At 43.6% G+C, this 25,517-nt stretch overlaps 1 protein-coding gene and 1 long non-coding RNA gene across 3 annotated transcripts in view; one reads left to right on the top strand and one right to left on the bottom strand.

The window, feature by feature from the left end:
• Window positions 1–20,528, top strand: part of WDR25 (WD repeat domain 25) — a 100,928-nt gene extending 80,400 nt beyond the window's left edge. Inside the window, exons 5-7 of one of the 2 annotated variants that reach the window (XM_083735762.1) lie at window positions 10,637–10,807; window positions 18,002–18,142; window positions 18,539–20,528. In XM_083735762.1, the coding sequence (XP_083591888.1) occupies window positions 10,637–10,807; window positions 18,002–18,142; window positions 18,539–18,760 (534 nt within the window). In that variant the 3' untranslated portion in view covers window positions 18,761–20,528. The remainder of the gene's footprint in view (window positions 1–10,636; window positions 10,808–18,001; window positions 18,143–18,538) is intronic. The other variant, XM_083735761.1, reaches the window with a different exon arrangement.
• LOC310844897 lies at window positions 2,387–4,263 on the bottom strand. Its single transcript, XR_014564376.1, has 2 exons — window positions 3,251–4,263; window positions 2,387–2,812 (listed from the first exon to the last, which is right to left on the bottom strand). It is a non-coding gene; the product is annotated as an uncharacterized lncRNA (long non-coding RNA).
• Window positions 20,529–25,517: the final 4,989 nt, after the last annotated feature.

Here is a 25,517-nt window from a genome sequence, read left to right as displayed (position 1 = left end):
AGCCGTTTCCTTCCTTCTTTGCGTTTTACCCCTCTGTGCAAGGTGGGCGACGGAAGAGGTGTGTTTCCCTCCTGGCCGGCTTGGCAAGGAGTGGTGCTGAGGCTCCCAGCAGCATCCTCTAGCCCTTTCCCCTCCTTTCCCCTGGAAGTGTGGCTTTCCCCACCCTCAGACTGACGAGGTGCGGCGCTGGGGCTCCCAGCAGCATTCTCTGGTCCCTCTCCCTCTTCCCCACTGGAGTTGTGGCTTTCCCCACCACAGGAAGAGGAACTGCTTCGCAAGATTTTTGGAGGTTCCCTGTGTCCCAACGGCCCCTCTGCCTCCCTTCCCTGTTCTGATGGCAGTCCCCTGACAACAATCTTGGCTTTTGTTTTTTTCAGACAATTAAGCGCGTTTCAAATCCATGTGAAGATAAGCTTGAAAATAAGTGGGAAGTCCAGAAGCCACAGGGTGGTTGAGTTAGCCTAGTGGGGTTGGAGAGCTGAAAATAATGCCACCATATCTGGCAACCAATGTGCCCCTTGGATTTGGATAGTACATGGGCTGATGAGTCTAAAAAGCTCAGGGCACAATTTTCCATGTCCCTCTAGTGGCTATGCTGACTCATTAACAGAAGTAAATGTATCCTCCATGCAGGAAAGCAAGCAGTAATACCATAATTCAGGGACACATTGAATCCAGACAAAAAAACACTAAAGGTGGGGGGTGGCGCTGTGGGTTAAAAAACAGAGCCTAGGACTTGCCGATCAGAAGGTTGGCGGTTCGAATCCCCACGACGGGGTGAGCTCCCGTTGCTCGGTCCCTGCTCCTGCCAACCTAGCAGTTCAAAAGCATGTCAAAGTGCAAGTAGATAAATAGGTACCGCTCCGGCGGGAAGGTAAACGGCGTTTCCATGTGCTGCTCTGGTTCGCCAGAAGCGGCTTAGTCATGTTGGCCACATGACCTGGAAGCTGTCTGCGGACAAACGCCGGCTCCCTTGGCCAATAAAGCGAGATGAGCGCCGCAACCCCAGAGTCGGCCATGACTGGACCTAATGGTCAGGGGTCCCTTTACCTTTACCTTATGATCAAGGTAGAAGCATAACCTATGGAGGGTCCCAGGAGCCCGGCTTCTGACATTTGCCCCCTGGGCCTGAGGCTCCCTACCTTTGTGGCAGGTCACCTTTTAAACCATACTTCCCCCTCCCTTCCCTCAGTTTGCTGGTGGTGAACCATGTTTTCACAGTGAACTTCCGAAGCATTCCAGAGTTGTATTGTGCCAGCTAAAAATACCAAGATCACAGATATTGGAGAAGTCTTGGGGATTCTGTTTTTACGGCTTGATATACCCATTGCCAGATATTTAACCCTGTTGAAACCCCGGAAAGTGGTTCTATATGAAATGCATGTAAATTGAGTTCTCTGCATACCAAGCTTGCATTCATAGGAGAATTCAGCAGCTATGAAAACCAACCGAGAGATTCTACTGCCTGTATAAGAGATGGTGGCAGATAAAGAACACTTTCATTGCTTTCTTTTCTACAGCAAAGCTTCTTGAGGGTGTACTTATCTTTTTGAAAAAAAGAGAGTTAAACATTTGAATGCCCCCCCCTTTTTTTTGCTCGTCACCAAGAACCGTTTCAGTTTATCAGAGTGGGCTTTATCACAACTGAAATCTGTATTAAATCTACTTGGGGATTCGTAAAAGATACCTGGTGAAATTATGCACAAGGATGTGGCTGAAACTGCACCAGAGACTATTATTGCTTCAGATGGAAGAGACATTCCTGCCTTGTGGCAACAATGTGGCTTATGGCACTGGAAGCACCTGTCTTTCCTACCTGCAGAGCACTTTAAGAGCCAGCCTGGCTACTGGAAAGAGTGTTGTTGTTTAGTCGTTTACTTGTGTCCGACTCTTCGTGACCCCATGGACCAGAGCATGCCAGACACTCCTGTCTTCCACAGTTTAGTCAAACTCATGCTGGTAGCTTTGAGAACACTGTCCAACCATCTCGTCCTCTGTCGTCCCCTTCTCTTTGTGGCTTCAATCTTTCACAACATCAGGGTCTTTTCCAGGGAGTCTTCTCTTCTTATGAGATGGCCCAAGTATTGGAGCCTCAGCTTCAGGATCTGTCCTTCCAGTGAGCACTCAGGACTGATTTCCTTAAGAATGGATAGGTTTGATCTTCTTGCAGTCCATGGGACTCTCAAGAGTCTCCTCCAGCACCGTAATTCAAAAGCATCAATTCTTTGGCGATCAGCCTTCTTTATGGTCCAGCTCTCACTTCCATACATCACTACTGGGAAAACCATAGCTTTAACTATACAGACCTTTCTTGGCAAGGCGATGTCTCTGCTTTTTAAGATGCTGTCTAGGTTTGTCATTGCTTTTCTCCCAAGAAGCAGGCACCTTTTAATACTATTTATTCATTGCCTGCAAATCGCCCTAAGGTCACAGGGCGGGTCACAACATTAAAACACAATATTAAAAACAATTAAAAACAGCTTACGACCACAAAAACAGGCAGGCCCTAAAAACATGCACCTCAAGTGGCAAAAGCCAGGGTAAAGAGGTGCATCTTCAGCATTTTCTGAAAGCTGTACAATGAAGGTGCCGGAGGATCTCTGTATAACCCCTGGACTACCTGCAGCTTCCAAACTGTCTCCAAAGGCAGCCCCATCTTACGCTCTTTGTGGTAGTCCATGGAGCCTTTAAGTTACCAAGGCATGTGGCTAGACTGTCACTGTCTAGGGGTGCAGTCAGTGGATAAACCTCTACGGATAGAAGGTCCTTTATGCCTTTTGAAACTCAAGAGACAAAGACAAGTGCAACACCACTCCCTTGTTGGAAACTGGCCCCCTCGGGAAAGGCTGGCTCCTCTTCCCAGGCACTCGGGGCCTGTTGCCGATGATCTACCCTGGCTGGTTTCCAGACAGACCAGGGAGGTCTTGAGTAAGCGACACCTCCCTCCTGAGAGGTGCACACTCCCTTCCCCCTTGCGTAGCAGCAGGAGAAAGAAAACAGTCTGAAAAAGTAGTCTATTTCATTCTACTTTATTCCTGGACTGTACACTGCACAAAAACACGACTTCTCTCTCAGAAGCCTCCGAGCAACTGACTAACTCCTCCTGTACAGGAACAACAGGAAGGTCTCATGTTACACTGAGAACACAACTCTGAGAAGAGCTTGGAACTTCCTGTCCCACACTCAGACACATCATGTGATGTAAACATCGAGCTGCTTGTTTGCAGCTGCTGGACACTCATATTACAACATCCCTAACTGTGCACCTTATCTTGCATGGAAAGTACAGTCCCTTCTGGAGCTGATTGAAACAGCTCCCTGGACAGCTGATCAACAGAGCCGCCACCTTGTGAATATTCTGTTTCAGTTTCTTGCCCCATATTCACTTGACTATTGCTGTGACCCCTCCTGGACAGAGCTACCCTTGTAGCAGTTATCAGTATATTTGGTTCACATTACTGCAATACCCGCTATGTGGGGCTGCCTTTGAGGATTGCCCATTAGAGCTGCACGCTTATTAACAGAGACCAGACATGGAGATCATATTCCATCAGGTCTTGTGACTATACATAGGCTTCCAGCTCATTTCCAAGCAAAATTCAAGGGACTGGTTTTAACTTAAAGAGCCCTATATAACATGGGACCAAAGTATTTGAATGATTGGCTTTAGACCTCCATTAGCCTGTAATTTTGAGATCAGCCACTGAGGCCTTGTTCTCGGTTCCTCTGCCATCTATGGTAAGGGGGGTGGTGTTTGGAGACAGGGCCTTTTCAGCTGTGGCACCCACTTCTCAAATTCCCTCCCCAGAGATCACCTGGCATGATCTTTGTTTTCTTTTCAGCTCCCAGTGGAAAGCCTTGTTCTTTGCCCAGGCCTTTTAGCTTGTGTGACTTATTTTTACGCTGGTGTTTTGTTCTGCTGCACTCTGCTCTGAACCTACTTTTCTATATTTACTGTTATATTCTTTCTATCAGTTAATTTGTAAGACTTGCCGAGACCTTTGGCTGAAGGGCAGCGAATAAATATTACAAACAAGAACATAAATATGGGTGAGAGAGAGAGAATGAACAGAAGCGAAGTGCTCTGCATATCCCTGTGAAAGCCTATGGGGCAACTTCAAACTGTTGTGTGGTCAGTTGGTGCTTTATAGTCCAGCTACTCCTTGCTCATGCAATGAGTCCAAAGCTGCAGAAATGTGGAGTCCAGATTTGTTGCATTCATTTCTGGAGTTCACAACTGCAAATCGAAGGAGGCAGTACATCAGTACAGAAACGGCTTTTGACTCACAGTATTAAAAGTGGACGAGTCTAGTTGCTTCCTTGAAGTAAGCCTTCAGCTTCGAACTCTCTTTAAGTAAGGAAAAAATCCAGCATAATACTGGGTTGTTGTTTTTTTGTTAACATCCGACACTATTGTGCCTCTATCTGAAAGCCGTTTGTGATTGTCCGGGAATATTGAGCTTCAGTAAGCAGGCTTTCGAAAACCTGTTTGTATGTGTGAAATAAACCTGCTCATATAAAGAAGCAAAAACCCCCCACCAACAACACATTTTCCTCTTCTACCAAATGGATGAGCTTACTGAAGTATGCCAGGATTTTAAAAGTGCAGAGTTTAAATAACAGTATTTTCTTTCAGAAACCTACCAGAGCACAAATTCGGTGAAGTATCTTAGCACTAAAGCAATGTTTTCCAACATTCTTAGTTTGCTGTTTCTTGTAGGCCTGGTAGCCTTGTTTTCAAGCTTAGATTTGGAGATATGAACAGCCAACTACGGGCCTGAGGAAGCCCTGGATCTCCAAGCACACAGCCAGGCTTCCTGGAAGGAGAGGAAGTGCCTCTGTTGCTGTGGTGATGGATCCACACTTCCCTGCCATTTTGTTCTTCCTCTTGACTCTCCTCAGCTTTAATTCTACTGCCAAGATGACTGAGGCATTGTCGTTGTTCCAGCAGGCTTTGGCATGCATCTCGGTGGGTTCTGAGTACAGCCATTTGCAGAATTGTGAGCCCAGATCACGTTGCAAGTGGCTAATTCCTGAAATGGATATTATATGTTTTTGAAGTTGGTGTGTTCAATACTGCAAGTATAACGTGGCCCAGTTTAGGTGAGAACAATGTGTTCCCATGCAGTTCCCATCTTGTTTAGGTGGTTTTGTTCTGTGTCTGAACCATGACACAGAGGTAGGTAGGTGGATTACAAACCATCTGAAGATGTTTAAGGTTCCTTGGGAAAGATCTGGAGGTCACTAGTGCAGAGCACATCGTTTGCATTCAGGTCCAATCCCTGGAATCTCCAGGCAGGTCTAGGAAAGACCATCTAAAACCCATTCCCAATTGGGGAATAGACGCTACGGGGCTAGACACACTGAGCTGTGTTTGGACTACGACTCACATCATCCCTGATCACCAGTCCTGCAAGCAGGGGATGATGGGAGTTGTAGTCCAACAACAGCTAGGGGCCCAAGAGTGATGAGAAACACTGGACTTATGGAATGGCTCAGGGATAACAGGGATGGGTCACCTGTGGCCTTCCAGATTTTGCTGGACTACAACTCCCATCATCCCTGCTGGTTGAGGCTGAAGGGGGCTGGAGTCCAACCATATCTGTAGGGCAGCATACTCCTCATCCCTTTGATTGATAGAAAAGTAGTTTCATACATTCCTGTGATCAGGATCCACCTCCCCAATGGGGCCAAAATTCAACCGAGGTGACAAAAATCAAGTGAGCACAAATAGAAAGGCAACTTGCTGTCTAGTTTCTTCCTACCTCTCTATGTTTCTTTTTTAAAAAAATTTCACAGCTCTTTTGTCTTGATGATGCAGTGTTAAGCATCTTCGAAACAAGAGGGGGAAAGATCCATGCGGCATTCCTCGGGTGCAAGTGCAACATATTTACATCCGGAGGCACATTCTGCAGGGCTTTCAAGTAAACACTGGGTTTATGAGTGCCCTAATTACGTATTTTGTTTCGTTTTGGTTTTGGAGCATCTTAATCAGAGATTAAAATGCAAATGCTTAGTCTGAGACTCCCAGCCACAGTTTTCTCTCTTCTTCTCCCTTTGCTTTCATGTCCCCCGTCTGCAACTAATTAGCTTCTGTCCCTCTGCCTGCCTGTCTAGCGCTCTCTGCACTTTTGTGCTTTCCTCCCTTCTGATCTTTCCAACTGTCAATATTAACTCCTTTCCCTTCCAAAGGGTCTTGTTGCCAGGCAACCGTTTCCTGTACTGCGTGCTTGTCGGAGCGCCCCTCCCTCTCCCACTAAAAGCCCACGCGTTCCTTGTGCAACTTTAAATAATTCAGAAATGTTGCTGCAGATTTTCCGATTGCAAGCTCTTCCCTCCCTCCCTGCCGGCCACCCCTAACCAAAATTTTCATTCTCCGGGCAGTTGCTGCTAGCGGTGGAGACCTTTTTAAAAATATGTAAACTGTTATTTATTTTGACAGTCATTTTCCCAGCCAGTAGCTTACAAGTTCTCTTCTGGTAATGCTCCTTGACTTTCCCAGGGAGTTACCCATGTGTGATCATTTCTTTGCAGAAATAAAAATCAATTTACTATAAGCATGCAGATACTGAAAAAGAAGAAGTTTTAATTGCTTTGCATGCCATGCGTGATCCCTTGGAAGTTGTGGTGGAATGCAGTTGTCTCATTTTAATAGTATCCTGATTGAGAACCAGTATTGTTCTATTTTTTTTTTATAATATTTTTATTAAGTTTATGAAGTACAGAAAAAAAGAATAGAAGACAGATATAAGAAATAAAATAAAAAAAGTTACAATTTTCCATGTTCTTTTTTTCCAACAAGTCTAGTGGACTTCCCCGCATCCTCCAAACCCTGCATTCTCTGTGATACAGAACATCAGCAATTTGTTAACTTGTTTCAATACTTATTGTATCCTTCATTTTATCATGTTACCTAATTTCAAAGATGTTGTAACCCAAATCTTATACATTTTCGTTTAAACACAATAAAGTTATTTCATTATTCTACCTCTGACTTCTTGTGCCTTAATTTCCATTTCATTAATTTACAATTGCTGAAGCTAGAGTTTCCTAGAGAGTGCATTTTTTAACATTCGTACAGCTTATAATGTTTTTTCAAATAGTCCTTAAATTTTTTCCAGTCCTCCTCAATTGTTTCTTCTCCCAAATCTCGGATTCTGCCAGTCATTTCGGCCAGTTCCATATAGTCCATCAACTGCGTGTGCCATTCCTCCAGCGTGGGTAGATCTTGTGTCTTCCAATGCTTTGCAATCAGGATCCTTGCTGCTGTAGTGGCATACATAAAAAAAAGTTCTATCTTTCTTAAACACTCTCTGGTCCACCATGCCCAGAAGAAAGGCCTCCGGTTTCTTAGGTAAGGTAAATCTAAGTACCTTTTTTAGTTCATTATGAATCATCTCCCAAAAGGCCTTCACTTTCGGGCAAGTCCACCAGAGGTGAAAGAATGTCCCTTCCGCCTCTTTACATTTCCAACATTTATTGTCAGACAGGTGATATATCTTAGCAAGCTTGACTGGGGTCATGTACCACCGGTATACCATTTTCATAATGTTTTCCTTCAAGGCACTACATGCCGTAAATTTCATTCCGGTGTTCCATAACCTTTCCCAGTCTTCAAACATAATGTTATGCCCCAAATCCTGCGCCCATTTTATCATGGCGGATTTGACTGTCTCATCCTGAGTATTCCATTTAAGCAGCAAGTTATACATTCTCGAAAGTAGTTTATTTTTTGGCTCTAACAGTTCTGTCTCTAGTTTCGATTTTTCCACCTGGAATCCAACCTTCTTGTCCACTTTAAAAACCTCCTGAATTTGTGCATAGTGCAACCAATCTCGCACCTTGTTTTTTAGTTTTTCCAAGCTCTGCAACCTCCAATTGTCTCCAATTTTTTCAATTATTTCCCAATATTTAGGCCAGTAGGCCTCCATGTTAAATCTCTTACGTGCCTTGGCCTCCACCGGTGAGAGCCACCTCGGAGTCTTACTCTCCAATAAGTCTTTATATTTTGTCCAGACCATCCAAATTGCTCTTCTGACAATGTGGTTTTTAAACAATTTGTGCACTTTAACCTTGTCATACCACAAATATGCATGCCACCCAAAAGCATTGTCAAACCCTTCCAGATCTAGGACATCAGTGTTCTCCAATAAGATCCAATCTTTCAACCAGCAGAAGGCTGCAGATTCATAATATAACCTCAAGTCTGGCAGGGCAAATCCCCCTCTTTCTTTCGCATCAGTTAATATTTTAAACTTTATTCGGGGCTTTTTGCCCTGCCAAACAAACTTGGAAATATCCTTCTGCCACTTTCCAAAACATTCCACCTTGTCCACGATCTGTAGGGCCTGAAACAGAAATAACATTTTCGGCAATACATTCATCTTTATAGCTGCTATTCGGCCCAACAAGGAAAGTTTCAATCTTGACCATGTTTCCAAATCTCTTTTGATTTCTGACCAGCATTTCTCGTAATTATCTTTAAACAAATTCAAATTTTTGGAGGTCAGATACACCCCTAGGTATTTTACTTTTTTAACCACATTTAGTTTTGTTTCTTTCAGGAACTCATCTGTTTCTGTAGTTGTCAAATTTTTTGCTAGAACCTTAGTTTTTTGCTTGTTCAGCTTAAATCCCGCCACCCGACCAAAGTCAGAAATTAGTTCTAACACTCTTTTAGTACTAGAGACTGGCTCCTGTAATGTTAATACCAAGTCATCTGCAAATGCTTTCAATTTATATTGTTTCACTCCGACCTCAATTCCCTGTACCAACCGGTCCTTTCTAATCATGTTCAATAGCACCTCCAGAACTGAAATAAACAGTAGGGGGGATAGGGGGCACCCCTGCCGAGTCCCTTTTTCAATTTTAAACTCCTCTGTCACCACATTGTTTACTATCAATTTGGCTTTTTGTTCTGAATATATTGCTTCTATTCCACTTTCAAACCCCCGCCCCACTCCCATCCCTTCCAGATTTTTCTTCATAAACATCCAAGAGATATTGTCAAAGGCTTTCTCCACATCAATAAAGATTAAAACCGCTCTAGTGTTAAGATTTGTTTGTAGAAGTTCCAAAATGTCAATAATGTTTCTTGTGTTATCAAACAAATGCCTACCGGGGAGAAAGCCGGCCTGGTCCTTATGTATCACTTCATTAAGTACTTTTTTAAACCTACTTGCCAAAATATCCGCAAAATTTTTATAATCCACATTTAGGAGTGAGATGGGGCGGTAGTTCTTAAGCTGGGTCTTTTCAGTTTCTAGTTTAGGTATCAATGTGATGAAAGCTTCTTTCCACGTTTCCGGTGCCTTCCTCCCCTCCATAATCTGGTTGCAGACCTCCAACAGAGGTTGTATCAAATAGTCTTTCAAAACCTTATAATATTTGGAGGTAAGTCCATCAGGGCCTGGAGATTTGCCTAATTGAAGGTTCTGAATGGCACTTTCAATTTCTTGCTGTGTGATATTACTATTCAGGGTTGTTCTCATTTCCTGAGGTATTTTTTGTAATCCATTAGTTTTAAGGAATTGATCCACCTCCGAATCTTTCTGCGGCCCTTGTAAATAAAGTTCTTTGAAATATCTCTGGAAGCACTTTCTAATTTCCTCGGGTTTCTGAACCATTCTCCCTTCAATCTCTAGATTTGTAACTGTATTAAGTTTTTGTCTCTTTTTCAACTGCCATGCTAGCAGTTTCCCACACTTGTTTGCTGATTCAAAAGATCTTTGTTTCATTTGTTTAATTTTCCATTCCACCTCTTGATTTATCAATTTCAAATATTGTGCTTGGAAAAATTTCACTTCTCTCAGCACTTCCTTCGACTTGGGCCTAGATCTTAATTTTTTCTCTCCATCTCTTATTTTTTCCAATATCTTCTCCTTCTTTTCATTCCAGAACTTTTTCTTAATCGTGTTTTGTTGTATTAGAAACCCTCTCATGACTGCTTTACTTGCGTCCCAGATTGTTCTTTTTTCCACAGTGGTATTTAAGTTTATCTCAAAATAGTCCTTTAAAGTTTTTTGGGCCTTCTTAACAATCTTCTCATCCCTTAGTAAGGTGTCATTCATTTTCCATCTAAAGGATCCGGTTGTGTTTAGTCTCAGTTCCACTTTCAGGGCATTATGGTCGGAGCAGGTTTTTGGGCAGATTTCCACCTTTCTAGTCTTGGGAGAACCAGTATTGTTCTAGTACCGTAACTATGGGTTACACCAACTGTATCTCTTCCAAAAGCAGCATAGATTTCTCAGCTTTCTATACATTTAGAGCCTATGACTTCCCTCAAAGAATCATGGGAACTAGTTACTTAAGGCTATTGGGCACTGTAGGAATCATTGGGGCAAAGTCATGTGCTTTAAATGTGTAGCATATCTGCAGCCTTAACCCTGAGAGATGACAGTGTTTTGGTATGTGTGCAGAGATTAGAGAGCATGCTAAAAATGTAAAAGCCAGTGTGGTCCCACCTCCATCTTGAGTTCTTCCCCTGAACTTGAATGGACTTTCTCCCTCCTCTTCTTGTGGCCCACTAATGTTTTGCATTAAAATACCTTCTTCTGCTTGCAAAGACAATATGTCTTGAGAAGCCACCGGAACAACGGTTGTTTTATGGTTTTTAATCTTTTTTTTTTAACCACAGGTAATAAAAGTTTACAAAGCCGCGGTACAGCAAACCTTAGATATCATGTTCCTCCCTGAAGGGAAAGAATTTCTTACCAGCACTGATGCAGTAAGCCAAGATTCAGCTGACCGTACCATCATTGCCTGGGATTTCCACACAGCTGCAAAGATCTCCAATCAAATCTACCATGTGAGACTTTTATTTACTTTTTTATTTACTTCTACGATGGCTCAATCACTATTCCGTTAAAAAGGAAAAAAGCCCACAGCAGTTTTTCTCTGGAAACCGCTGAAACAAATTTGCTTCCCGCCAGTCAAAAGCACACTGAAGATTCTTCCTCAGAGCTAGGAGGTGGGAAGATGGACTGTTTGGGATGGGATTGCAGTCCCTTGGAAGGAGCAGGTCCATAGCTTGGGGGTAGTCTTGGATCCCAGTATTGTTGCTGAAGGTTCAGGTGACCTTGGTGGCTAGAAGAACCAATTGACAAGTACGGCTGGTTTGCCAAAGTTGGACAGAGATCACTTGGCCACTGCACTCCTTGCTCTGCTAATTTCTAGACTGTGCAATACACTCTCTGTGGGGCCGGCCTTGGAAGGCAACTCAGAAACTGGTCCAGAATTTTTTTAAACAGCTGCACTGGTTGCCTGTTCGTTTCTGAGCCCAATTCAAGGGCTTCAAAACCCTAAACGACTCAGGCCCAAAATATATGAAAGACTCCCTCCTTCGCTACAGACCTTCTTGGGTATTAAGATCAGCAGAGGGTGCGGCGGCTCTTAGTAGTTTCACCGCTCTCAGGTATTGTGAGTGTTTTTACAGAGAGGATGGATGCCCCGGGGACAGGGCCTTTTCCGTGGCAGCCCCAAAGTTGTAGAATTCCTTCCCCACAGAAATGCATCTGGTACTTCCATTGTGAAGTTTCCTTTGTATGCTAAAGGTGCCTTTCTTTACCCTGGCCTTTGACCCTTGTGAAAGATACATAAATATTAGGATTGATCCTATTCTTGAGGTTGTAATATATTTTAAACTGTTTTTAATACTGTACTCTGGGACCTTATGGGAAAGGACAGGCAAGAAATCGAATAATTGTTATTAGTACAGTGGTACCTCGGGTTACATACACTTCAGGTTACATACGCTTCAGGTTACAGACTCTGCCAACCCAGAAATATTACCTCAGGTTAAGAACTTTGCTTCAGGATGAGAGCAGAATTTGTGCTCCGGTGGCACAGCAGCAGCGGGAGGCCCCATTAGCTAAAGTGATGCTTCAGGTTAAGTATAGTTTCAGGTTAAGAACGGACCTCCGGAGCGAATTAAGTACTTAACCCAAGGTACCACTGTATTGGCATTATTACTATTTTGTCCTTCATGCAACAGGACTTTGTTTCATTTTGCTGCAATCTGTAGGTGCAGGGCTCAGGAGAAACAGCAGGGCACCCTTCATTATTTTGCATGGATACTTGGAAGTAGACCTCATTAGGTTCAGTGGGATTTGCTCCCAAGTTCTTGTCATAGCACTACAATATTAATTTCTTCAAGGTGTTATTATCCTTGAATTGATAGCTTTACATCTTGAGTTCTGGATCAGCAAGCTGCCTGAAAAATGGCACCTTGCCCGGGAGTCTGCCATGGCGGAGGATTGTGACTCCAAACTATTGTTTGTGTATCTTGCTAGCTTCAGATTGTTAGGTCCAGGTCTTAGCAATGATAACAATAATCACCTTCCCACTTTCCACAGTGCCAAGTAAACTTCCCAACTCTTGTCAGCCTGGAAAGAGCCCAGTTTCTCAACAGCATCTTGGAGCCTTATTAGGTTACCGTATTTTTCGCTCTATAAGACGCACCAGACCACAAGACGCACCTAGTTTTTGGAGGAGGAAAACAAGAGAAAAAAAATATTCTGAATCTCAGAAGCCAGAACAGCAAGAGGGATCGCTGCGCAGTGAAAACAGCAATCCCTCTTGCTGTTTTGGCTTCTGTGATAGCTGCGCAGCCTGCATTCGCTCCATAAGACGCACACACATTTCCCCTTACTTTTTAGGAGGGAAAAAGTGAGTCTTATAGAGCAAAAAAGACGGTAATTAAGTCTGTCTGTGCAGCACCTGGTCTAAATTGTTTTTGATTCCATTTTGCTACACACTGATCACATTTACAATGGAAGGTTGCAACTGACACTACAGCCCAGCATTTCTGTACTCAAGCCGTTTTCTACATTGTTTTATTTTATTTTTGTACGAAGCACATTTTAGACAATAATTATGCTTCTTTAACAGCCCTTAATTTACTCTTTGATTATAAATGTCAAACGATCCAGAGAACTATTCATGCATTTGTTTCAAGTATATTTATATTCCATTTACTATGCATGCTCATCAGGGAGTGAACCCCCATTGAACACAGTGGGACTTGCTTCTGAAGTAAATATGCATGGTGGCGCACCGTTAGAAATGTCAACCTGGGCTGATTAGTGATGTAGCAAAGAGCTGATTCACGCATGCATGCTAATCTCTTGATTATTTAGTCCTTGATTCCTCTCACTCCGTGGGCTTGGATCCAGACAGCTCTCTGCCTGGCCGCAACCATTATTTTATGGTTGGCGTAGGATTGGAACTCGGGAACATCAGACATATCGCTCTGTCCACAAGTCCCCATTGGTTCTCTAGTACATTCTTGGGTTCCAACCGTATTCCTTGTAGCTGTCAAATCATGAAACATATTATTCATCACACAGCTCAGTTTTGGGGAGAGGATGCAGAAGTTCAGTCTTCTATTCACAGGAAGGAGGAGCTGTGGGTCAGTGTTAGAGCACGTGATTTGCAGGTAGATGGTCCTAGGTTCAGTCCCTGGCAAGACGTGTTAAAGGGAATTAGGTAGCAGGTGGCAGGAAATACCTCTAACTGAGACTCTATAGTGCTATTTCCATTTAGAGTACCACGCAGTGAAAGCAGCAATCCCTCTTGCTGTTCTGGCTTCTGGGATAGCTGCGCAGCCTGCATTCGCTCCATAAGACGCACACACATTTCCCCTTACTTTTTAGGAAGGAAAAAGTGAGTCTTATAGAGCAAAAAATATGGTTGTCTGTACTGGGCTGGTTGGGCAAATATTTATTTATAATAAATTTTATTTTTCAGTTTTTCAAAAATATTTTGACAAAAATACAGATCCAATATTTTCCAACAAATATGTTTATTTTGACTCCCCCCCCCACTCCTTTTGTGGTTTCTTATATTTTTAAAATTTGTAACACTGCATTTCCTTCATTATTCCAATTATTAATTACTCCCTAGTTTTCCTTTAGCATTAATTTTAACTGTCTGGTTTAAGTTAAGCCTGCTAACAAACTTACATGTGTACGGTAACATTTCAAATAATCCACAAATTTCCCCCAGTCTTTGATGAAGTTTTTTGGACAAATATTTATTTATTAAATTTGTATGCCTCCCTATACCTGTAGATTTCAGGGCATAATAGTCTGATAAAAGGTAGGTCCCTATGTTCCTCCTAGGAAGAAATCCTCCTTATACTAAATATCTCTAAAGCCGATTCATAACTTTCCTTTGGTGTGTAGGGTCTACACACAGTGGGACACAGGAGCAAGCTTCAGGCTTGCATGGCTATCGCTATTGCGTTTAAAATTCACCTGTGAATCAGGGACTCAGGCACCTCCACTAAAAATGAGAGGACAAGGATCATAGGCGTTGTGTAGCCATATGCACCCTGGGAGTGTTGTGTTATGTCTGTTGTTCCATCAGGGCAGACATTTCTGCTTGTCAGGCAAAATGATTGCCCTTCTCCTCTCCCCACGTCGTGTTATGGGGGGTTCTCCCAATCTCTGCAGGGCTATTTTTTTTTGGGGGGGGGGTGCACGTGGGGACAGGAGGGGGAAAGCTTCCTGTTGCAAAGGTGGAAGTCAGGCTTCCACAGATGGGAATCATTAGCTGAATCCACAGGAACGTACTCCTAGGGATCAAGGTCCCTTCACTTCCCCCATAAAATATTTGAGGAGGCAATGCCTTTCAAAGTTGATGGGCATTGTCATTCAAATGGTGTGTGTGTCTTGTGATCGATTATGGAGTTGATTCAAGATGGCGCCTCTGGCTGAATCCCGCCCTCTGCGGTAGCTCTGGGGTCATTCCTTTGCACCTCTGTGGGATGAAACGTGAACCTGCTCTCAGATTTCAGCCTTGGGCTTTTGGCACAGATAGGGAAGCTGTGGCCATTGGCCTAGTATCAAATTCCAAGCATTTAGTCTGGCTCCTCCCACTTTGGTGTTGCTCTGGCAACTGCTGGCTGTGACCCCACCCACTATTCTCAGGTGCCCCTAACACAGGCTTCCTCAAACTCGGCCCTCCAGATGTTTTGAGACTAGCTAGGGATCATGGGAGTTTCTTGCAACTTCCTGAAGAATGAAGCTGGCTGCTTTTAGAACTGCCATCTTGTGCAGTGTAATGAATTTGCACCATTTTTAAAAGCCGTTTTCTACATAAATCCATCCGTTTCACATATAGCAGGAAGTCTGCGGAAACTCAAGTCTCTTTTGAAAACATAAAGAATCAGGGTCAGTTTGCATCCATTTATCTCTGAAAAGAACAATTCTGTCCTCGCGGAGAGATGGAGTGGATGATTTAATAGAACTTGCCCATTCCCAACTTTCCGTGATTGCCTTTGTCCGGATTTGCAGATGCACAATTCAGTGCATAAATTGTGATAGTAGGTTAGTCATTTGCACTTCAAAAGCAACGCGCTTCAGTGAATAAGAAACTGCAGAGCACTCAGTTCTGATGTTTTCAGAAGCTTAAACAAAATGATTTCCTTGGGAGTTAAAAAGGAGAGTGTTATTGAATGGGGCAGTTTACTGCGCTCTCTGGAGCTAGCGCGAAATTGAGGGTTGGTTTGGGGTTTTTTTTGGTAAACAATTACCCAAAAAAATGCCTTTAGTTTCATAAATTTCCATCTCTAATCTTTCTGATGGAAGGCTGCGTGCACTCCCAATACACTGAAAAGTCAATTTCCACTTTCATCGAGGGTAAACACCATTCATTGAGCCAAAACAGCTTCTATAGTTTGCCTTTCTTTCTCTCTTTTCTAAAACAGCTTACTTTTGCATCTGAGCCTCTTGTCCATTCTACACTGGAACAAATCCTATATATAGGATAAGGCTGTCAATGGCTACCAGCCATGATTTCCAGATAGATAGATGATATATATGGATTATTTTATTGATACACCAGAAGAAGTGGTTAATTCAATTGAAACACCAAGTGTCTGAGTTCAGATCGTTTAAGAGCTGGTATGGTAAAAACCTCAGACAAAAACAGTTCAGGTATTACATATGGAAGGAATGGCTTAGATTAAAAGCAGTGAATCTCTTTCACTGTTGCGGCTTCCTAAAAACTGGCTCCAGGGAGAAATCTGTGGGAAATAAGCGATGCTCATGTTGGTGGCCATATTTTAACTATGTGCTGTGTGAAGAAGTTACTCCTTAGACTTCTGCAAATGTCACAATACTTCTAGGTTGCTGATACCTCCCTCTTGTGCATAGGAGTCAACTCCTAGGAGCCAACCCCACCCATAAAATATTTGAGGAAGTTGATGGGCATTGCCATTCAAATGGTGTGCATGTGCCACATCATGTGATTGATTATGCTGGGGGGGGGGGCTTACTTGCCCCTCCCCCAATATTTAATTCAAGTTAACACCCCTGCTCATGTGTAGGGGGGCTGATCATCAGTCACAGCCTGAGCATCACAATGAGAAGGAGTGAAAATTAATGAGGAGGTCACGGAAGATCTGCAAAATATATTGAAAAGCATTGAAAGTACAGTGGTACCTTGGGTTACATACGCTTCAGGTTACAAATGCTTCAGGTTACAGACTCCACTAACCCAGAAATAGTGCTTCGGGTTAAGAACTTTGCTTCAGGATGAGAACAGAAATCGCACGGCATCAGCAGGAGGCCCCATTAGCTAAAGTGGTGCTTCAGGTTAAGAACAGTTTCAGGTTAAGTACAGACCTCTGGAACGAATTAAGTACTTAACCCGATGTACCACTGCACTCAGTTGAGGTTCTGCCCCTCCAGCAGTTGCCTGCCCCCCAAAACAAATCCTGCCCACGCCCATGGTCCTCCATGGTCATATGGATTTCCTTCCTCCACACTCCTGTTGGATAAATGCAGAACAATTTCCACCAGATTAGCACCTGGAAAGATCTGCATTTTGTCCTTACGCACTATCACATGGAGAAATTGGGAAAGATGGTCACAAAAGTTGATGTCACGTTCCGCCGTGAGCAAGTGGTCAAAGGAAACGAGGCTGGCGCTGGGATGTCCTGAAAGGGCTGCTTCAGTCCTGTTTTGCAGGAGCGCAACTTTCTTTTAAGAAGCACTTCTTATTTCCTCCACCAACATTTGCTGCTTTCGTTGTTAAAAGGGAATAATTTGCAACACGTGTCCCGTCTCCCTGAAGCAACACGATCGTCAGTCGTCCAAATTACTCCGATACGGCTGTGCAGCAAAGCGAGCAGAGCAAATTGTATGCAGGGTTGATTTTTGCTGCTGCTGCTGCTGCTAAATCACATCATAGAAATGATTTCTGATTGTTCCGACACATGTGGGATTTCTTTGTGCGTTTTCGTAGCATCAACTAAATAAATACTGTGCGGTTCATTTCTAACGTAAATTTATTACTTGTTGTAGGGTTGGATCAAATTCCTCAACTCAGTTTGTAGGTGGTGAAATCAGGGGTTGGGGGATTTTGCTCCAGCAAATACCCAGAAATTTGTCTTCTTATTTTCTGTTCAAAACTCTATTGCTTGTTCATACAGGTAGATGAAGGAAGCAGTGGGGAGGAGTAGGGCGCAGATACTACTGTCAACAATATGTAAATTGGTTTGGATCCACATTTGCACCCAGGTTTTCCACTGTGTTGGTGCATTTCTCCAACAGTTCAGCTGGGGGAAAGGGCAGAAAAGAAAACCCTCAGAGAGTTTGTCAGAAAATCATTTTCAGGTTTCCTTTTTCCATTTAGCTCTGCTCACGTTTATATAGTAGCCGTCGCCATGCAAAGCATTCCACAGAAGACAGGCCCCTGCCCTGAGGAGCTTACAATAGAAAATTAGATGCAGGTGAAACAGAAGAAGGGCTGGGGAAGATTCCTGCATTGCTGGGGGTTGGACTAGATGGCCCTTGTGGTCTCTTCCAACTCTATGATTCTGTGATTCTATGATTCTAGATGACCCTCGGGATCCCTTTCAACTCTGCAATATCACGATTCTATGATTATGTGGTTTGTTCTGCTCAGGCTTGATTATAGGCCTGGTACAATGTTGAGACTAGAACTTGGAGCCAAGGCTTTATCCTTCTGCCGTTCTTCCCAATTCTCCACACAGGAACGTTACACCTGCCCCAGTTTTGCACCGCATCCTAAGGAGCCTGCCTTCGTTGCTCAGACAAATGGCAACTACCTGGCCTTGTTCTCTAGCCTGCGGCCCTACAGAATGAACAAAAAGAAGATATACGAAGGGCACAAGGTATCCTCCCCTCTCTGCAAACTCGTAATAGATCTTGCCCTTTTAAATGCCTGCTTATGCTTCTGATTTACAGCGGGGATAAAAATTAATCGACTTCAACCCTGTTCTCTATATTTTAGTTAATTTAGAACTAAACTGAGGAGCGAGTAGAGCTTAAAATACCTGCAAGTGTTATTAGTTGCTAATAGCCTTGTCACGTATAAACCGGCTGCCGCTAACAATGTAAAGTCCTTAATGAGGCTGTCTTAATAAACACCTAGGGAAGCAATTAGGCCATTATGGTAAAAACTGACATGTTTATTACACTATGAAATTTCGGGAGGTTATAGATCATATCCCATTTCCTTAATTAACATCTTGATTTATTTAACCTCTTTCGATTCCGGATTCTTGCAGGTTGAAGGATTTGCGATAGGCTGCGAGTTTTCCCCCGACGGAATGCTGCTCGTCACGGGGAGTTCGGAGGGCAAAGTGTTTTTCTACAACTATCGCACGGCTCGGATCATTCGCACGCTGTCCGCGCAAAGCCAGGCCTGCGTGTGTGCAACTTTCCATCCAGTCCTTCCGTCGCTCCTTGCTACATGTGGCTGGGACGGAGTCATCAAGATCTGGCAATGATAATATCAGTGATCTTAAAAATCAACTATATATATATATATATGTCCTGTGTTTTGAAGTTTGCTTCCAAATTTACTCTAGAGCAGGGTTTCCCAAACCTGGGTTTCTAGCTGTTTTTGGACTACAATTCCCATCATCCCTGACCATCGGTCCTGATAGCTAGGGATCATGGGAGTTGTAGTCCCAAAACAGCTAGCGACCCAAGTTTGCGAAACCCTACTCTAGAATGCTGCTGGCTCAACCATACAGGTGCCCAACTTGCTTAGCTCGGTTTTTTTTTCATACTTTGCCTGGAGCTGTGATACTTTAGGGCAGTGGAGCACAGCCTCTCTGGATCCATAAACTCATCCCCAGTGCCCTCTACCCTACCCTACAAAGTGCATTGTTCAGAATAGTGGTTTGCATGGCCTGTTAAGGGAGATATTAACACAATGAAATTCGAAGCAGGAGCAATGAATTGCATGTTTATTCAAAACCCTATTAAATCGATTTAATTCTACAAAATTGGTGAACTTGGATCTAATAGCGCCAGCTTTTCAAAGTCTGATAGTAACTGAAACCTCCAGCACCCCCCTTGATGCTCACTGAGCTGTGGTTTTCTTGCAGAATACTACTAAATCTGTACTTGTGACTAGTTTCCACCCTCTTGCTGCTATAGTTAATGAGGGAAAGAGCTTCCAAAATGAATGAGTGGCTAGCCTGCAGCCCCAAGTCTATACAGTCTAGCTGCCGTGACTCACTACAGAATGCACAAAACCTGTGACTAGAAGTGATTAAGAAAGGTTCAGAGTCGGTTAGGTCCCACTGGGAGCATCGAAATGTGACCCTCTTTAAACTTGGTTGAATCTACACTTTAGCCTTTAAACCTTTTCTGTCCTAGAGACTAGAGGTTATTTTCTTTCTTTCTCCTGCTTAGCTAAAGCTGAACTTCAGCCCTTTTCTCTTTAAAACAGTTCCAGCCCTTTACCAGTACATGATTTGGCCTTGCAGGAGTTTCCCTGTTTTGAGTCCTTGGCTAAGTCATGCTAACGGGCTCAGCACTGTGGCCGATGCAACCACAGAGACTTTTCTGGCACAGGTTACGGTCATTAAGGATCTTGTGGGGAGTTCTACTTACAAATTGTGTTTGGGGCCTGTATGATTTGGATGCGAGTCGCTTCCATATGAGCAGAAGTTTCTACAGAGGAGCTGCACTTTTAAGACTGTAGCTTTCATATAAGACAGAGATTGTCATAGCAGAGCTGGCAGTAGAAAGGAAAATGGAATCAGTATTTTAAGTTCGTGATCCCTGTTTCCATGCCACTGATGTTCAATACTGGATAGGCTTCTTGCCCTAAAATGCAGTTATGTTTATGTATTTAACAAGTCTCAGCCAGTATGTTTTCATTCTGTGTGCTGAGCATCAGTGTTCTGTGCATTGTGGAAAATGTGTCTTCAGCTGTGGCATTTCTCCAGGGTCGAGACATGGCTTTATTATATTATTATTATTATTATTATTATTATTATTATTATTATTATTATTATTATTATTCCCCTCCCACCATCTGCCTGGGAGCGGAACTTTCATTGATCTGCCATAGATGGCGGGTAAGAACTCAGCCATTTGTACCACACACCTTTCATGCCAGACAAAAAGCGCTTGTATACATTTATTCTGTGTAAATAAGAGTGCATAGTTTTATGCTGTGCTGAGGTGAAAATTGTTAAATGTTGAAATGTATAAAGGAATCGATGAAGATACTATAAAATGTCAAATAAAAACTTTTTTTTTTTAAGAAAATGGCAAAGAAGGTAAGCTAGGGCAATCCTTGCTTACTTGTTTGTTTCCTGTGCTCATATTCATTGGCAAACCAATTTACTCTTGTTTTGTTTTTTGCATTGACTGGGTGTGTTTATTGATCAGGTTTTTTTCTGGGCACAGCTGTGATGAAAGTTATTGACACAATAGCATTTTACTTCTTTACATTTTGTAGGACATGGACTTCCATTGAACAGAGGTTACGTTAAGGACATGGCTGACTCGGGGTGTGTCTTTCTTTCTTTCTTTCTTTCTTTCTTTCTTTCTTTCTTTCTTTCTTTCTTTCTTTCTTTCTTTCTTTCTTTCTTTGATGTTATGTTATTTTCCTGTCACACGCTTCCAAAAAGCTATCGGAGCCGCTTACAGTATATCGTAAAAACACTTAGCAGCGATAAAACGTATAAAAGCAATAAGTAAAGCGCAACAGAACCCAAGTCTAAAACAGTACAAGTCTAAAACAGTAGAGAAGCAACTTAAGAGAAACAACCAACACAATTAAAAAGCAAGTACTACCTTCTCTGCCCACCTACAAAAAAGTTTTCTGAAACAGGAAAGGAAAACCCTTGCAGTTTTCCTAAATATTAGATTAGAAATAACCTGACAGAGGGAATTCTGCTTAAAACATGAGTAGGCAAATGAATGAGGATAAGACTTTCAGTGGCTACCAGACACGATACATATCCTGTACCTCCACTGTCCAAGGCAGAATGCTTCTGAATATCAGTTGCTGGATTTTGCAGTTGGTCCTGCTTGCAAGCTTCCCATCTGTGGAGAGCCAGTGTGGTGTAGTGGTTAAGAGCGGTAGACTCGTAATCTGGGGAACCGGGTTCGCGTCTCCGCTCCTCCACATACAGCTGCTGGTTGACCTTGGGCTAGTCACACCTCTTTGAAGTCTCTCAGTCCCACTCACCTCACAGAGTGTTTGTTGTGGGGGAGGAAGGGAAAGGAGATTGTTAGCTGCTTTGAGACTCCTTAAAGGTAAAGGGACCCCTGACCATTAGGTCCAGTCATGACCGACTCTGGGGTTGCGGCGCTCATCTCGCTTTATTGGCCGAGGGAGCCAGTGTACAGCTTCCGGGTCATGTGGCCAACATGACTAAGCCGCTTCTGCCGAACCAGAGCAGCACACGGAAACACCGTTTACCTTCCCGCCGGAGCGGTACCTATTTATCTACTTGCACTTTGATGTGCTTTCAAACTGCTAGGTTGGCAGGAGCAGGGCCCGAGCAACGGGAGCTCACCCCATTGCGGGGATTCGAACCGCCGACCTTCTGCTTGGCAAGTCCTAGGCTCTGTGGTTTAACCCACAGCACCACCCGTGTCCCTTGAGACTCCTTAGGCTAGTGATAATGCAGGATATCAAATCCAAACTACTCTTCTTCTTCATCTGGTTGGCCACTGAAAAACTTTTGTGGAGTCAGGTCCATGCTGGTTTTGACCTTTAAAGTCCTATGCAGCCTAGGACCCTTGTACTTACGGGACCACCTCTCCTGGTATGTCCCTGCAGCAGAACCCAGCACCCTTAATATCTGTACCATCATGGCAGATTGCTGGAGAAGAGACCTGCTGGCCTGCTCTATGCTGTACTACAGCACCACCCTTGCAAATGGTCAGAGGAGGTACTACAAATCATCAGGAATCAGTAGATTATAGTCTGGCACTGCTTTGACTCTTCAGTCTGATTGGGGCGTTTCTTAGACATAGAATGAGTCCAGTCTGCTGTCCCTGGCTTGTCTCCCCACCTCCCTTCCTTCAGATCCGTCAGCGGGAAACAGAAGGGACGATTTCAGAAAGAAATCGATCTGATCCGTTGGGTATTTCACTGACGAGAACCGAGCGCCTAAGCTTTCCTCCCAGGTCTTCCTCCTGTTCAGTTTTGTCTCGGAGACTCTTGTTTCTCCACTGCGAGGCTTTGAATTAATTTGGTACCTTTTGTATTTGAGCGTTTTCAGGTTGGCAAAGTTTGAAAAGCACATGAGTAGCTATTTTGGCCCACCTGCGGGTTTGCAGAGTGGCAGTGTAGGTACAATCTTCATTTTAAAGCCTCATTTTCTGAATAGGTCTGCTGCTGAGCTAGGAGTGTGGGCCTGGTGAGCATGACAGACCATGTCACTTACATCTCATAATAGGACTTGAAGTTAGGGGGATCTAACAGTTGGGCTTGAGGCGGGAGGTAAGAATTCCTGAGGATTTACGCCTCCCTTTCTGTACTCATCCCTGTCAATTTTCTCTTAGCCAACCTTCTTCAGCCTTGAGTCCCCAATAGCTCTCCATCCCCAGCTGGCTTAGCCAATAACAAAGGTTGATGGGATCTGTGGTCCAACAGCATCTTTGGAACCAAGGCTGAGGAATGCCGTAGTAAGCAATATTAATTTTCTTAATGAAGTTATCGTTTATCCGGTCCCTCCTACGTTGTTTCAGCCATGGACACCCTCTGTGTCATTCTTCCCATTATCAGCAAATACAGAATTATAGAGTTGGAAGCGAGCCCAAGGGCCATCTAGTCCAACCCCCTGCAATGCAGGAATTTCAACTGAAGCCTCCATGACAGCTGTCCATCCAACCTCTGCTTCAAAACCCCCAATGAAGGACAGTCCACCACTTCCTGAGGGAATCTGTTCCACCATCAAAACAGCTCTTACCACCAGAAAGTTCTTCCTGATGTTTAGTCGGAGTATCCTTTCCTTTAACTTGGTTCAAGTCCTACCCTCTGCAGCAGCAGAAGAGTAGCTTTCTCCATCTTGCATGTGACAGCCCTTTAGATACAAGATGGCTATCACATCTCTCTCATCTCTTTTAAGAGTGAGTGGTTATCGGCAGTTGTCAGGGACTGGGCAGAGGAGGAATGGTGGAGACCTCCTCCCCAGCCTGACTCTTCCAGAGAAGAAGAAGACAATTCAGAATTACAACAGGGGTTTGAGGGAGATCACAGTTCAGAGGCAGATGAGGGGAAAAGCTGGGAAATAATGGGAGAGAAGGAAGAAGAAGCACCAAAGGGAGGACAGCTGACGGACATTCCAGAAAGCATTCCAGACCCCCCTCCAATAACCCAATGAGCATTGAAAGTAGGAGAGCAGAGACCTCAGAGGCCGAGGACACATCTCAGCACCTGTAGTGATGACACATAATAGGAGGGGATGAAGACTCACTTGGAGCAACACCATTACTCCCAGAGGCTGCGTTTCTAAGCCTCTCTCTGTGAATATTGAATAAAAAGCATTGGTAAGAACTTTCCTTGTATTATCTGTTCCTGGCAACCTACCATGGCGGGCTGGATCCTCTGACGCCTGACAGACCTTTCCTGTGGCCCATGAATGCAGTCCTTTTGCAAAATAGTGAAATGTTCAGTGTTTCAAAAATGGATAGGCGTCCCATTGTTGGTTGTGGCTTTATACCAGAACGGAACCTGAGATCTCATGTACACACGTGCACTCCACCAATAGCCCAAGGGGCATTGCTCAAATGAATGGTGTATCTCCCCCTGTGTATGCCCCCACCCCCAAAGCTCCAGGGGGTTGAGGGGACCCTCCAGAGACACGGCGGGGAAGATTGCTCCATTGTGCAAGAAGCAATCCCCGTGTTAATGGAATGATCTCAATGCTGCGCTGAATACAACCCAAGATCCCTCGCTTTCTGTGATGCAGTTGCCAAACTGGTCTTTTTGAGTCACATGAAGCAGAATGAGCTTGCAATCTTGTTCTACTGGAACATGTTGCTTCTCTCCTGTGGGCACCATTTTCATTTCTGCTGCAACATTCTCTTGAGAGGAGCATGTTGTGGGATTTCAATCACTAGTGTTTGCAAAGCATTTTGAGAGCGTCTACTGGAAGGCAACAAAGGCAAGTAAAGTATCATTATTTATTAATTCATCTTATGAAGCAATAATTGACTACTTTCTCGGGATTCAAATACTTAATAGAGTTCACATTTTGACCTTTCAATAGCTCAGGTTTTTTTTATTATTAAAAAAACGCGGCTACAGTACAATGTCCTTAAAAATTGAAATAATTGCTAGGTACTTAAATTACAAAACAGGATATTTTAATGGCAGCCTGTAGATGACTCTCACCATTGAAGCACCACTAATACCCAATGCCTGGAGTTATAGAGGAATTGAAAGCAATGATTACACTGGAGCTTCACATAATAGACATTATGACTAAGAGTCTTCGATAGCCTTAGCCTCTCTGTTTTTTTGTGTCTAGTTCCTTTTAAAAGTTGTCCAATTAGGTGACCATCCACACTTCTTGTGGTCACAATTTCCACAGTATAGCTTACACATTGTTTAAGGAAGTGTTTCCTTCCATGTGGAATTGGAGAAGGCCAACATATGTATAAAAATACCTTGCTATTCAAGCTCTCACTTGAGTTTTTTTTCTTTTTTCTTTCATTATAAAAGTTTCTTGAATAGGTGGCGACTTTCATTATTTTCCTGTATTGCTTTTACATTTTTTGTGTGCTGCTGTACACTGCCCTGATGCTTTGTGAGAAGCCAGAATATAAATAGAGAGATGAGAAATACTTCGATAGACACTTTGATAGAGAGAGATACTTGGGGTTGGGAAAGAGATGATGATGATTTTATTTATACAGTGGTACCTCTGGTTGCGAACGGGATCCGTTCTGGAGGCCCGTTCGCAACATGAAAAAACCGCAACCCGCAGAGGCGTGTCTGCGCACACGCAGGTTGTGATTTGCCGCTTCTGTGCATGTGTGTGACATCATTTTGCGCATCTGCGCATGCGCGAGCGGCGAAACCCGGAAGTAACCCTTTCCGGTACTTCCAGGTCACCGCGGGACGTATCCTGAAAGAATGTAACATGAAACGGATGTAACATGAGGTATGACTGTTTGCTGCCCACCTGACTGCGTTGTCTTAGTCACTCTTGGCAGTTCCCAACAAAATATTAAAAAGGCAATAAGGCATCAACCATTAAAAACTTTCCTGAACAGGGCTGC

Source organism: Podarcis gaigeae (genome assembly GCF_964106915.1).
Source record: "Podarcis gaigeae genome assembly, chromosome: 1".
NCBI lineage: Eukaryota > Metazoa > Chordata > Lepidosauria > Squamata > Lacertidae > Podarcis > Podarcis gaigeae.
The sequence above is the reverse complement of the archived record's forward strand: the minus strand, read 5'-3'. Positions and strand labels throughout refer to the sequence as shown.